General features: G+C 43.4%; 3 protein-coding genes across 3 annotated transcripts; all 3 read left to right on the forward strand.

Moving 5' to 3' along the window:
• Positions 1-2,426, forward strand: N7469_003450 (uncharacterized protein; the record flags this gene model as incomplete). Its single annotated transcript, XM_056642370.1, has 5 exons — positions 1-126; positions 175-569; positions 622-897; positions 967-1,640; positions 1,711-2,426. The coding sequence occupies 5 exons, from the start codon at positions 1-3 to the stop codon at positions 2,424-2,426; spliced, it is 2,187 nt and encodes a 728-aa protein (XP_056501782.1).
• A 3,886-nt stretch (positions 2,427-6,312) lies between these two features.
• N7469_003451 (uncharacterized protein) lies at positions 6,313-6,567 on the forward strand (the record flags this gene model as incomplete). Its single annotated transcript, XM_056642371.1, has 1 exon — positions 6,313-6,567. The coding sequence occupies one exon, from the start codon at positions 6,313-6,315 to the stop codon at positions 6,565-6,567; it is 255 nt and encodes an 84-aa protein (XP_056501783.1).
• Positions 6,568-12,485: 5,918 nt separating this feature from the next.
• Positions 12,486-13,097, forward strand: N7469_003452 (uncharacterized protein; the record flags this gene model as incomplete). The annotated part of the gene is made up of 1 exon (XM_056642372.1): positions 12,486-13,097. The coding sequence occupies one exon, from the start codon at positions 12,486-12,488 to the stop codon at positions 13,095-13,097; it is 612 nt and encodes a 203-aa protein (XP_056501784.1).
• Between the last annotated feature and the right edge of the window lie 1,852 nt (positions 13,098-14,949).

Genomic DNA, 14,949 nt, shown 5'->3' on the forward strand with positions numbered 1-14,949 from the left:
ATGTCCATTGCGACTGCTACTGCGACCTCAACGAACGGCGATGAAGCTGAAAGACGAACGTCTGTATATCAGCAGCCATTGAAATCCCAGCTTGAAAAGAACCACTGGACTGGGCCGCCATTCAATGTATGAAACCATCTCACTTGTGAGAAATTACGTATTAACCCGTCGCAGACTATCTATGCAGGTGTCGCGGTTCGATTCCACCTCCTGGGTGGAGCGACCTTCGCCATCGCTGTGCGCGATAGCTCTTACCCACTGGACTTTGCGCAATTTGAGTTTCCTAGTAGCAGTGGCAGAGATGGCTGGACCGGTTTCACGGATTTCATCTTAAGGAAGGCTAAAGACTATCAAGAGGAACATTGCCAGAAGTTCGTCGGCTTCGCGATGTCGACTGAACTGTGCGAGCGGTGTCCCGATCTCTGTTCGCGCCTTTGGGCCGAGCTAGATATCATCCCGATTGTGCTGCGGAACTCGGAAGAAAAAGTAAGTTTGGGGGTGTACGAAGAGAACCTATCTTATAAGTCCTTGGACGAACACGCCGAGTCAATAGCAAGGAAATGTATCAGGTCAGGGTTTCCTCTTTCATACAAGCCTAATTGGTTTCTCACTTCTCAGCAGATTTTTTGGCCCAAACCAGGCTCCCGTCCCAGAGATCGGTGTCCGGGGCTTGGTTGAGGTCGACGCCGCCTTCCATGTAAAATTGACCCGACTTAAGGACTATGAGAGAACAGTGGGAGCCCCGACGTGGGCGGCAATCAATAAGTATGCCAACGATTTAAAGAGGCGCAGGGTAAAGATCGCCTTCTTCAGTGCTACTCCACAAGGTGGTGGTGTCGCCTTAATGCGCCATGCCATGGTTCGGTTTGCGAAGGTACTCGGTGTCGATTTGAGGTGGTAGGTCCTTGCTAGCTTCGATTGCAATACCAAGACATTACATGCGTTCTCTACTCACCATTCATTTAGGTACGTCCCGAAGCCGAAGCATGGTATCTTCCGAATTACTAAAAACAACCATAATATCCTGCAAGGCGTCGCACCTGCTGGCACTCGATTTACTCAGGGTGATAAGGACCTCCTCCGTGATTGGATTCTCGAGAATGCCGAACGCTACTGGCTGAAAGGGAGGAGATTCCTAGCTCCCCAATGGTTTGACAATCTTCGCTCCTACGCCTATCCATTGCTCCAGGAACATGGTCCGCCACCTCCCCCTTGGCATCAAAATAACGGCCCTTTAATGCCACCGTGGGAGGGTGGTGCTGACGTTATCATCATTGACGACCCGCAGCTGCCATGGTTAATTCCACTCATCAAAGAGCAAACTCCGGACAGGCCCGTCATTTTCCGTAGTCATATCCAGATCCGCAGTGATCTCGTCGACACGCCTGGCACCCCGCAGGCCGAGACCTGGAAATTCCTATGGGACACAATCAAGCAAGCAGATCTCTTTATCAGTCATCCTATACGTGCTTTTGTACCGGCGGATGTGCCTCCAGAAAAGCTTGGATATATGCCAGCTTCAACAGACTGGCTGGACGGACTTAATAAGCCTATGACGGACTGGATCATCAGTTACTATGGCCGGATTTTCAACTCGGAATGTCGCCAGCGGTACATGCCGAACATCGCATTTCCAGATGGTGAGCAATTTCCAGGGGTTTGCTTGGCTACATCTCTACCTAGAAATCACGTAAACTAAGACCAAGCTAGAGGACTATATTATACAAGTTGCGCGATTCGACCCTTCAAAAGGGATAGAAGACGTCCTTGCTTCCTATGGAGCATTCCACAAGCGTCTCATCCGGGCACACCCGAGCATTAAACCTCCTAAACTACTCATCTGCGGACATGGATCCATCGATGATCCAGACGGCTCTATTGTTTATGAGGCCGCCTTAGAATTCGTCCAGCAACACCTTGAACATATTCAGTCGCTGATTTGTATTATGCGCATTGGCCCCAGTGACCAGATGCTGAACGCTCTTCTGTCCAAAGCAAAGATCGCCCTTCAGCTCTCTACTCGTGAGGGATTTGAGGTCAAAGTATCCGAAGCCCTACACATGGGCAAACCGGTGATTGCGACCCTAGCCGGCGGGATCCCGCTGCAAGTCCAGCATGGCAAGAACGGGTTCCTGGTCGATGTCGGCGACACTGAAGCGGTCGCCGATCGTCTCTTTGAACTGTGGATGGATCACGAATTGTATAGTCGCATGAGCAAATACGCGGTGAACAGCGTTAGTGACGAGGTGAGCACTGTGGGCAATATGTTGTCGTGGCTTTACTTGGCATCGAAGTTGTCAAAAGGCGTGAGCATTCAACCTAATGGATGCTGGATCAATGACCTAGCTCGCGAGGATGCGGATGAGCCGTACGCTCCGGGAGAGAACAGGCTTAAGCGGGTGTTGTCGACAAGTGAGGCTAAGTAAGATATTCGATCTATCCAAAAAGCTACGTATTGAAGAGAGATGAACGCGCGGTTGCAGGCAGTAGGTCTTGTGTATCAACTGAAGCAAGAGAAACCAACCACCAAGCAGAATTGAGAAGCCTGCGGAGTGTTGATGGCAGACGTCAGAGCAAGGCTCATAATACGCATGGGTTCCAAAATTCTTCATTTTTAACGGATGTGTATAGATGCTGAGCTCCATGCTATCGAAGAGGTGAACCTGTATGGTCGCGCTTCATTTCCCTGATGCTTTATTTATCGGCATCAGGACAACAAGATTGAATAGCAACCCCTCACTAGCAAGATCTTACTCTTTGGTTTTTTCTTTCTTTTTCTATCTCCAAATGAATCCCCGATTAGCACGCAGAATTCCAATCGCTAAGTAGAACTCGGAAGAAATTAATTGATCGCAGAGGAAAAACCCTTCAAGCCAAGCTAAGTATCAATCGTTCCCGTTTTTCACGACAGCGTATACAGTGAAATTAGAGTAAAAATGAAGCGGTATCCTTACTATGAATTGATGAATTTTATCAATCATATTTTACGTCAAATAACACGAAGTAATACTAAATTCGAACGTATGGCGTACAAACAGAAATACCGGATGACTTTGGTTGCCACCTTCTGAGAGAGGCAGCAAATCCATACCATCCTCTCCCGGATGGATGATGATATGAGTTGAGTGGCCGGTGCCAACCATAATTCGCTACTCCGGTTCAAGACTTATTCGCCGTTCCGCTGGAGTCCTTCTAGACCATTCGATTTTCTAACTACTATCTCCAAGCTCTGTGCAGGGTTCCGGTGAATGATTATTGGATTGTTGGGGGGAGAAACATAAGTATGTGGCCAGGGGCAACATGGTAAGCTTAGACATTGACAGAACCTTGCAATCAAGGGAGCACAATAGTTTCCTAATGGCATTCTTTGAAGTATATAGGATACTATCCATGGAGAAATAATCATAATGGGACCGATAGCTTCCTTAAATATAAAGGCCAGTGTGTCAAGTCCGTTCAGGGAGTTCAGGACGCGTGGTTGAAGGGACAGTTGGTAAAGCTGCAAAAGAAGCCAGCTCACCGCCAACGTGTGCGAATAGAAGAACCTTGATATGAATAGTCTGTCCTGGTGATTGGGTGAGATGCTGCACAACCTGGACAGGAAGTAAGGCAAGCCAACCACCAAACAGGAATGGGAAGCCTTCGGTGGTATCTGGCTGCGATGGGTTGATGGCAGATAGTATAAAGCGGGTTATGAAACTTACAATTGCACTCAGGCAGGGCGCTACAATATTCAAGCAAAGAGGAAGCACTTCCTCTTGGGAAAGTCAAGGTCGACTGGGAAATCCCGGCGACACTAGCTTTGCCGCTTATGTTAATATCACTATTCTTATTGTGGTCACCTCGGGCTCAGATAGAAGGTCATATATTTCCGATGTCAATATTTCAAAGGCTTCGAATCACAGGATTCGAGGGAAATTGCTGTTGCTGCCATTTTTGGGCAAGTTCCAGCAAATCTCCATGTGATATATCACCCTCTAGCTTCTCAATGAAATCAGGAGGGGCTCGGCTTCGAACGTAGCATCGACCAAGAAACATGATACTCATTGACAAAAGTTGAAGTAATTGGGTAGGCCAATGCATCAAAGAAATACCGACACTTTGTAAGAGAAAGCCAATAATTATGGTAGTCGCCACTGGGCCAGACATTGACGTCGATGGACGAGTTTTAGAGCGTTTATGTGTAGATATAAGCTCTGCCTTGATCACTCTTCCGATGACGTAGCCTTCTGTACTCAGGTGTTCGTTCTTGGTTTTTGTTTGTTTCCATATCACCATCGTACCTTGTTTTGTCGGTTTCCAAATGTCAACCCGAGCCGATGTATCCACTACTTTTGCGGTATATATAAGACCAAAACTCAACAATACTGTCCCAACTAATAAGAACGTAAGAGCTGTTATACGATAACCAGTCCTTGCGTTGATGAAAAATTGTCTTCGGACTGGGCAGTATAAAGTAGTAAGTCCAGCCAATACCAATATGCCCAACTGAAGAGCGATGCCAGTGACTGTCAGCAGGCATAATTTCCAGCGCCTATCGTATGGCCCGAGGTTCATTATAATATTAGGTGGTAGTTCAGTCTCAGCCGTCTCCTTCCACTCATCAAGCTCGCCGTTTCCATCTTTCGCTGTTGAAAGGGGCGCAGCGAGATCATTTGTTTCTATGCCATATAAGCTGAGACATCCTGAGATTTAACGGGCATGACGTACGTTTCATAATAAGGGTTTGATTCTTCTTTGCTTCTTTGGATCGTATAAGGGTACCATCAAATATCCACTCTGTGACTGGTACTTGCGATGCAGGCGCAAATTCCCTGGTCGCTCCCTTGCCATTCCATATTTCGCACACTTCATCGGAAGTAGATGATAAAAGATCCCTCTCAATAGCCCTTTCTTCTTCTTCAGGGGACACAGCAAGACCTCTGAGAAATTTACTCTTTTTGGAAACTCTTATAATAGCTTTCACGGCAAATGGCACTCCTGTTGGTAGAGACGCGAATATTATCCAGTCATAGACGCTTATTGACTGCGACAAGTAGGTATTTGTAAATTCTTGCCCGAGTAGCGCCAGGAACCTGTGATGGTTACTAGGTGAACTATAAGACTGCATATGTAGAACTTACGGCGTAATACCTCCGAAGAGGTTATTCATAACATTATCCCCCTGTGTTAGATTAAGTGGTTTCTCAAGCGGACAACTAAGTGGTGCCATAGCTTTCTCCGTACTAAATCGTATTTCAGAGGCGGAATAGAATATTTTATTTTGCGAAATATTTATGCTAGTATGGAAAACTCTCAAATCACTTTTTCTGTGTTTCATATATATAGCATGGGTGTAAAAACACGCTCTTATGTTGATGATGTGCAAAACGAGGCCCCCCCTATGGAAATGACCGTTTGCGGAAACCGAATCTAACTACTCTATGACTGATGGATTCCATGTGCGCCCGGTCTATCGTGGAAACGATGACCGAAGGGATATTGAAATATATTAACGTTAGTTGCATATATCTGGAGACAGTAGATTTGAGGCGTCCGCAGGCCTTCGACCAAAGTTGACCCGCCAATGGTTCAAGACTCTGGGATGCTCGTAATGTTGATGTAAGCATATGGTCACTAGGCACGTATCAGGCTGTTCTCGGCCCAGGACTTCTAGTCAAGGCTCCAGACTTCGTTGAAAACTGATGGTAACGTGGTAAGTGAGCATCGATTGCTGGCGGGAACCAGTTCAACCAGGGCTTTCTTATGATAAATAAGACGTATACCCTCACCTTGAACTTTGATACTGCATTCAATTTCAGAGTTTATGATAGTATTATTATCGACACAATCTCCCCTCGGAGCATGAAAGGCGGCTCGACGTGTGCTTTAATAAAACAAAAGCTCGGTTGGAGAGGAAGGGAAGAACAGCCGAAGCGTAAGTCTAACGTTACAACATAATGGGAGATCCCGAACAATAACAATCATCAGAAAATACGAATCCTCGCTTGACAAGGTTTTGTGGGTTTCTTAATGAACGTGAGCAATCAAATTTCAATAAATAGTCAAAATACGCTAAACAGGGTGGCCTTAGATGGGTTTTTCTGCATACTTTCAGTTCCTTGTTGGACTTTCCGATGGCCGTTTAGATATGTTCACGACGGCCAGGAAGGTCTGGTGATAGAACTTGGCAAGGTCCAGGAAAAAACTGTCACCCCTGGCAATCTCCACTTTGTCAATCCCCTCACTTCGAGAATGAAAATAATCCACATGACGGAAAGGCTCATCGAGATACCCAAAAGACAATATACTCTTCGGAATGGTAACCTGAAAATGGGTGTCATTATATGCTACAAGTTGTCCAGTGCCAAAAAGTCGAGCCCATACAATGAGGGCATTGAACGTAATATCAGGTATCGAATGGCACTAGGGCTGGAGGATGCCCTGGCAGAAGAGTCTATACTCGATGCACAGAGTCTGGACGACGTCAATCTTACGCCCAACCTGAATTTGGATGATATTGGGGTTAAAATCGTTTGGTTGGAGTTCAAGGACAAGACTTTTGATCACAACGTGGATCATGCCTAGGTGGACGACACAACCAGTCCCTCGACACTTTCAAATAAGGCCTTGTACGATTACGTGGCATTATTTTGTAGTTCTTACGAAACGCTACTTATTACTTGATAGTAATTTGTAAATTACAAATTGGTCCCTGCAGGATTGCCAAGCAGGTAGCATCGTTTCTAATTGGAATGCTTCAATTCCGCGTGAAGTCTTTGATGAGAGGCATACTGGACAGTCGTTTGAAGTAGTAAACCACATATGATACCTTGACCACAACTTGGCACAACCACTACCATGTAAATCTGGAAATTGCATTAAAAGGATGAAACAATGCCCTGAGTTCGCGGGGATTCAAAAATTTCCGACCATCTTCGAGGCAGCGCAGACTGAATAAGCTAGTCAGCCATTATCCAAATCACGTTATTATATACAACAGATAACAGAGAATGTTCCACTCACTCCGAAACTTCGCTAGCTTAGCAATTTGTTTTGTCTTTTGCAATTCACAGACCTCAATCCGTCGGATCCCAAACCGGGCAGGTTTTGAAATCAACCATATTCATGCTTCAGAATGAAACAAGTACTGTGTCCAGGACGACAGTGGCATGGTCAAACTATCCACTGTGCTCATAGTCGAAGGCAAATGCTCTATCTACGCCATCTTTTGGGTCAAATTTTTCGATTCCATTAGATCTTTTAGCATAGACGTTCTGAAGTCATTTTGTTCGTAGTGAATTCAGTTTTGGCTTCTTTGAAAAATGTGGCTCCAGTAGCGAAATGCCGTATGTATAAAAAGAGCTAGGATAGAAAGGTTTTGACGAATAAGTATTCTCCCAAATTTTGAAGAAGAGAGCGAGTAGGGCTGACTTATATCTATACCTTAGAAGGATGTCCTTTTTCCAACTGATTGCATACCTTGGTGGTGTTAATATGGCTCAACAGTGAAGATTATAATGGTTCAGTATATATCCAAAAGCCTGGACGACACAAGGTTTCGTTCAACAAGCTAAGAGAGAGAAAGAGAGAGAGAGAGATTCCACAATAGCGATCGACCCTAACTTTCTCTTTACGTGCAAATGTAATATATGACAATCTGAGCAGCCTCGTGATCTGTGTTAAAGCAACCTTCAGAGGTATCCAATCCGCGGTGTTTACAACATATGAGAAATTTTATCGTCATGGGTTCATTATCAGCTAAATCAACTGTAAGTTTAATTGCCAAGGCTATATACGCAATTAGGTGAGACTTTGCCACTATATATGGCGCTTCAACAACACTTAGATTGTCACCTAGACACCAAGGTGGAGAAAGGAAGTGGCAACTTGCCAAACGCGTGAGGAACGCTCCAGGACCTATTTGAGTAGATTTCATCGCTATGAGAATGCTCTGGATACTAGTATGACGTATACATTCAGTTCTAATAAGTGAGAAAAACATTAATGCAATCCACTTGCAAGCTGGACACTCAAATTACCACAGGAAATGCGATATCTTACAACTTCATAATGGATCTCCAACACCTCTCGGGACAAACTTTGTATGACGTCCTCGGATATCTAGTATTGAGAATGTCCCACTACCTACTTAGTTATATACGCTTATCTAAGTGAGAATTATTTTGAGGTACCATGATGCGGGTATTCATGTTTGCATCACCCGACCCGTCCACGTTTTTAGCAATGCAAGCAAACAGATGTCCTCTACGTTTGAGCGAAACTAGCTTGTTTCTTAAGATGAGGATAATGATTCTTCTGCACCTCCAGTAACATCAGCTTCTCATTATTGACATACAGTGCCCTAAAAATCTCGTCTTATATAATGTTTTGGGATGTCCAGCTCGCATATGGATTACATTATAAGACGCGTCGGACGAGCCGAGACTGTGGGGTCGATGGGGCCTCTCGGAAGGCGGATTTTCCCTGAAGTTAAAACAAGACTTAGCGTTTGATGTGAATGACCGCAGCTAATTTCAGGTATGCCACATGACTTATAGAATAAGTACCTTCTAACCGGATGCAAATCATCTTACCTAGAAGGTCAATATTTTTCTGCTTGTCTACTAAAGGTTATTTGCCCGGCCCCACAACCTTGTTCTAAATGCGTCCATGGTTCTGCTATCCGTGGTTTTGCTGTCCGCGTTCTCATTTCTGCCAAGTCACACAGTTCTCGCATCTACCCAATCGGTACTGAGCAAAATTAGTGGGCAGCTATAGCCAGTCAGACAGTTTTTGGAAAGTGCTTTATAGCATCATGACCATGTACTTTATTACATGTTTCTGGTCCTTATACCTGAGATATTGCGTCATTTTGCGGCCCAGTTTATGGCAAAATAAGCAAGTTGGTGGTAATTTTGTTTGCTACAAAAATAAATACCTCTATTTATGATTGACACCAACCGCTTCGACGTCACCCACATCATGTCTGTTTCCTTGAGATACCCAGATGGCCACCAGTCAATCATGTAATACCTCCTCTTTTTCCCCCTATTGCCAAACCTTCCCTCTCAACTCAACATCATCATTAATTAACTGATGCATTCATTGGTTATATACCTGTGAAAATAGTAGAAACTGCATGGATATGTATACAGTGGACATGATTAGTATTCGGGGGCAAATCAATTTCTCTCTTTGTCAAGTTGTAGCGTCAACACTATTGTGGTGATTGCGGGAATGCATTTAATTCGTACAGCCTTGCCAGGCCAGGCCAGGATGTTTGAAGGCACTAAATATGGCAGACGTGAGGGTTTTAATGCGGCGATAAAGGCCAAGCATATTCAGTAGTAGCATAACTTGTAAGGATTCATTCAGGTAAAAACTATTAAAAAAAAAATCAAAACACAGAAAAAATAATAAAACATACAACAGTAGGGATTCGCATGTCGTCATCCACCATGTTACTAAACTGCTGGCATGTGGCTTAAATGTAGCTGGTAGTCGGGTGTCACCTGGGGAAAAAAAGGAGGTCTGCCGCATTAGAGTCGCGTCATTCGCGTGGTTAGAATTATTGGACAATAGACAGATGAGACATGGTGAGTATCACGACTCCATCGTACCAGAACCATCTAGGATCCTTTCAGCCAAGATTAAGTGTATATCATTGGCTCGTTTTCCATTTTTTGAAACAATCACTTAGCGGCAGGTTTCCTGGAAAATGGTTGGATAGTCTAGTATAAAAGACCATGAAGACATCTTCCCAAATTGCATTATAATATCTACTGTACAGCTCCACAGAACTTGGTATGTTGATATTGTTTATATCAATATAAGTAACTGCATTCAGACTACGTATAGTTGTTTGTTCGTCACATCTCAATTTGTCTGCAATAACAGAATACCATCGCACTTATTACTTTTCAATGGATTAGCTAACTACATCCTATAAATTCAGCAGATACGAACTATGTCCCAATACATAGCAAATTACATCGATTTCGAGTATCGCGAATTCTTCAGTAAATAGATAAATTTACCATAAACAGAACGAGAAACCGAGTCAGCACTAGTTGTTCGTATCCTCGACGGAGGCTATTAGCTGGATAATGGTTTATTCTGTTGAATTAGCTTGAAACCAATGACAGGAAAAAAAGAGATATTTCCTCTACTAAGACCGCTATCGTAGTGAATAGCATTTTGTGAAACACTACTAGTGAAATGGGATAAGATGCTCGAAGTAGCATGGTGGGTACGTGCAGGCCGAATGGGGCAGAAGGATGAGGGCGAACAACAGCCCACCGAGGGCTATCTGCTAGCACTCTCTCGAATAGGCTGGGACTCGTGTTATTAATGCTGTTTGTTGCTAAAAGATGCTATCTAAATGAATGTATATAAGATCCCTCCCATATTTAGTCAATTCTCTTCTATAATCCTCCTCCTGGCAGACAGGCCGATACTCCCCACTACGCTTACAATTGTTGAAACGATCGATGTCCCTAGGGCTGCATTATTAAGTGGATCTGGATGTGATAGGGCGAAAATATGATTAGGGATATGCACGATAACGCCAGATTAGCGATATTGTAATATTTTTACTGTATTGTCCTTTCAGAAATCTGGCAGTACAGTACAGCTTTAGCAATTCAAAAATTTAGCGGCGTAATCTGAGATACTGTTTAAAGAATCTGGTATTACTGTACCGTGGATATCACTATACCAGACTATCACTGTAATAATTTCACATATACGGAGTATATAGCATAATATACCACTGCATTACTGCCAAGATTTTGCATTAATAATGTAATTTTGTCAAGATCTAACTTCGCCCCACCCTTTGAGCGGTTTCCCGCTCATGAGCTACCATAGATAGCTAGGGTAGCTCACGCCCTGATCATGACTCACTCATAAAATCCGCTCATGAGCAGATGCCAGGTCTAAGTAGTATGGTGGGTGACCATATGCGAATCCCTGCTGTTGTATTTTTTTGTTTTTGCTCAGCACGTCACGTTCTCTTCTGCGATTGCCGCTTTCCTCTTTAATTTGTTCGGCCCTTCAATTGAACGCCCTGAAGACCCCTGCACAAATGACATGGTCACCTGGCTAAACCTACCACCGTTCTTCCTGCTACTGCAAACTAGCCCACCATCCATCTTCCGGGGACCTCAAACCTGGCTTTTGTAGACGCTGTACAAGTTAGATATATTTTCACGACCACTACCACTATTTGGTCTGGTCGTGGCTACCTTCTTGAACTAATATCCTGCTGAACAACTGGACCATAGACTGACTCCAGTACACTACGGCCGGGACATGCCGTGGCGATCTTTGTAGTCCTATTATGTAGTTATATCTTCCCAAGTGGCGAATTCCCTGGATAATAAATTAGAATTCGTATCATAGTTTTTACAACTTAAGTCCGGTCCGACAACTATTTCTAATATTGATCTGTAGTTTTTCCCTCTCGATATGCATCGCGCGTAAGGAACAAGAGATTTTATATGATACACATTTTTAAGATGAAGATTGGAATATAACAATAAACGGTAGCTCTCATTGAGTGAATATTTTTGCCATGGTTGGAGATATTTCATTGTCGAAGGAGCAAAATATTGCGGAATTTAAAGGCAAGTGCTGTGACGGCGGATTACGCATTCCCGGTGTAGCGTGTCTCTTTGAGTCCAGCGCCCCTTGTGTCAGTATCGTTCTCTTGGTCATAATGAAGTAATTTGGAGTTCATCTATGATATTAAGGCTGAAACTTCGAAATTCAACAATTTCAAAAGAAGTTTTTGAACTATTTGAAAATCTAGCTCGACGAGCAAGGTATCAGTTTGTTTTTAGGGGCCTACCCATCCAGGACTAAAATGTCAATGCACCACCAGCTTGAGCTAAAGAGTTTTCACGTTCACCACAAATCGTTGGATAACATACCATTGTATATACCCAGGTATCTATACCAAAGCAGTCAGCAATTTTCAGAGGTATTTCAAATTGAGTGCAGACGGTACGAAGAGCTCAACTGTGCTGTAATCTGCCGATATCATAGCCTTGAGCCTGAGGACAACTCTACTCATCATGGCATTTATCTCCGGTATCGAGACCGGCTTCAATCCCTCGAGCGCCGTTTTGGATATACCTGGCTGCCTGCAACGTGGATTAAATTTTCAGGTAACGCTTATAGGCTCTCTTTCCGATCTGATAGGTTAGTCTATCTTTAGCAATCCATATACAGATTCACTCATCCCCCATCAACCTCCAACTTTCCTTCACTGAAGGTTCTCTTCTGAGCCCAAAGTCAAACCACGTGGACGGAGCTACTTACACAATACTCCTTTCTCATACAGCCACAAGTCACAAAAAGACTATCTCCAATTCCTCTGTTACAATCCAACTCCTTACTTTCTCTTCATTATCGACCAATCCCGGTTCAAGAAGGACTTTTTTACCTCGAATAATACATTATTACGCTTTAGATTCTTTCAACAAAACACGCTACTCGCCATGGTGCCGCTACCAGAACACGGATTGGCCGCGGGGGAGTTGGCTGGTGATATACATACATGGATTGTTGAGATGAAACTCAGATCTCACATACGCCAGTGGCTCGGATCTGGTGTTTCAGCTAAAGACGACAAGAGTGAGCAGAGAGTTCCTGATTACGCGATGGGACCCAAAAGACCCCCGTCTGGGCATTCAAAAGACAGACCTACGCTCGTGGTTGAAATTGGGAGAACACAAAGTCTTCCAAGCCTTGGCGAAGATGGCAGATGGTGGCTGAATCCGACTAAAGGAGATGCAAATATCTGCATCACATGCAAGCTCGATCGCACCCCACGACTTGTAATCGATGTCTGGGAGCGAAATATTCCCAAAGGGCGGGACGGTGATAAAGATGATATTACCCGGGCTCAGCACCTCATCATCACAAAGAACAAAAAAACCGACGATATTGTGGTTAGGGGAGCTCCGATGATTATCAAGTTCAGCCATCTTATGGGGAGAAACCCAGACGAAAGCTCAACCAAAGAAAAGGATTTGGTGATTGAAGAGGAGAGATTGAAAGAAATCGCAATCTCTATCTGGGAAGAAGGATTGATTGACAGGAAAGATTGAATACAGCCTTTGTTTATGTTTTTTTTTCTGTTTTTGCCAACCTGTGGTCACTTCTTCTTTTATGATGCTGTACTGCGGAAATGTTCACTGCGAGTATATACTTTACGGGGAGAATACAGGAGTTATGCGTATTTAATTATTTCAGGAAGACAAAAGCTTATCTTATTGGGAAAGATTCTGCCCATCCAAACAAATGCATCACATTGATAATGAGCCAGTCTCGTTCTATTCATCCTTGGTAATGCTAAAAGTACAGTATAATTGATTGCAGATTGTTTTGACTAGGCCACTGCAGGAGTATCTCACTCTCGCTAATCAAACAATGACTGTGAGCAAGTGTCTGATCTTGGCGAATCACATGAGGATTTATTCTAAGCTTAGGCGCAGAACAATACATGCCCGGGACTGAAAGCTACAGGCCTCGTCTCTTGTAAGGTCATAAACTTGACTAAGGATATAGTTTTTGCATATATCTTTGAGTATTATGATAATTATATTTATTTGGGTCCAGGGTCACAAAATAAGATAAACGTCGAATTTCCCGAAAGGCCTAGATTCATAACCAGATATCATATGTTTCTCTTGTGCTGGAATATATTTTGTGATAGATTGAGAGCAAAAAATATCACTTCAAAGCTCATCACTAAAGTCCTAGGTTGACCTCCTTCAACTGCTGTGAATATTCTTCAAGTGAGAATGTGAGATACTTGGTGTGATTTCCGTGTTCTGGATATAGGAAGCAACTACAAATATGCAGAGTAAGCCTTGACCTTCAGCTACGCCTAGACACAGTACTAGTACCCAGTTTATACAATATACGATGAAATCCTCTTTCCGAAGCTCGATCCCTTGACGATGCCAGACCGAGTACAACTTACTACGGTCATTTACGTTGACCTGTTGTTTAGTGTCTGGCGGGCTGTTCTGACCAGCTGCCGCTGGAAGTTCCGCAGGGGGGAAGTTCCATCTCGGCTTACAGGCTCACATTCCCAGATGATCAAGTGCCATCGTCCTCGAGGGTGATCGGCTGGGATGAGTGCCCCCACCTATGGTTGGAGCTTGACGGCCGAGTCTGCCCGGAAGAAAAGGCCTACGTAGGTCGATTATCGAGGCCACCATCCCAGAAAACTCTTCGAAGCGATTTATTACTTAAGTAAAATAGAGACTAGTATTATAATCTACTAAATAATAATAGACTAGTAAAGTTAATACAAATATACTCTTATAAACTAATGTCTTAATTTACTTAATAGGAGAAGTATGCAGAATCTCTATTAGAGAAATATAAATACGTATAAAAAAGCTTATTAGCTAGCCCTATAATTATAAGAGAAGTTAGGAATTATTTCTTTAAAGAAGGAACTAGTCAAATGATTAAATAAATATTCACATCAATCTCACATCACTAATTCTAAAATTAATAAGAATAAAGTTAGTCCTGTATAGAGCTTAGAGGATACCAATGACTAAACTATTGAAGAGACTATATAGATTACTTAGTGGAGACGGCTCTCAGGCATGAAGATACTAGCAGCTATTATAGCAATAGTACTGGAAGTGATGACGATAGTGATGGCAGTACACAGAGAACATCTGGACAGAATCCGACTAATCCCCTCTCGGGTTCATATTCACGCCAACAAAGCCATGTGGTATTGCATAATATTCCGATATCTCTATACATACCAGGCTAGGTACTAGATATCTATTGCTAATAGATGAAGGATTCATGACTCCACAACCTCAGCATCAATCTTGAAAATGTTAGATGTCCTTGAGCTGGAGCCAGTGTATTTAGTAGATCAAGAAGAATCTCAACAGAAAGAAAATCAGCAGAGCTAGATCACAGATC

The sequence above is a fragment of the Penicillium citrinum genome, assembly GCF_028827155.1.
Source record: "Penicillium citrinum strain IBT 23319 chromosome Unknown utg000003l:1.0-4596430.0:1.0-4598250.0, whole genome shotgun sequence".
Taxonomy (NCBI): Eukaryota; Fungi; Ascomycota; class Eurotiomycetes; order Eurotiales; family Aspergillaceae; genus Penicillium; species Penicillium citrinum.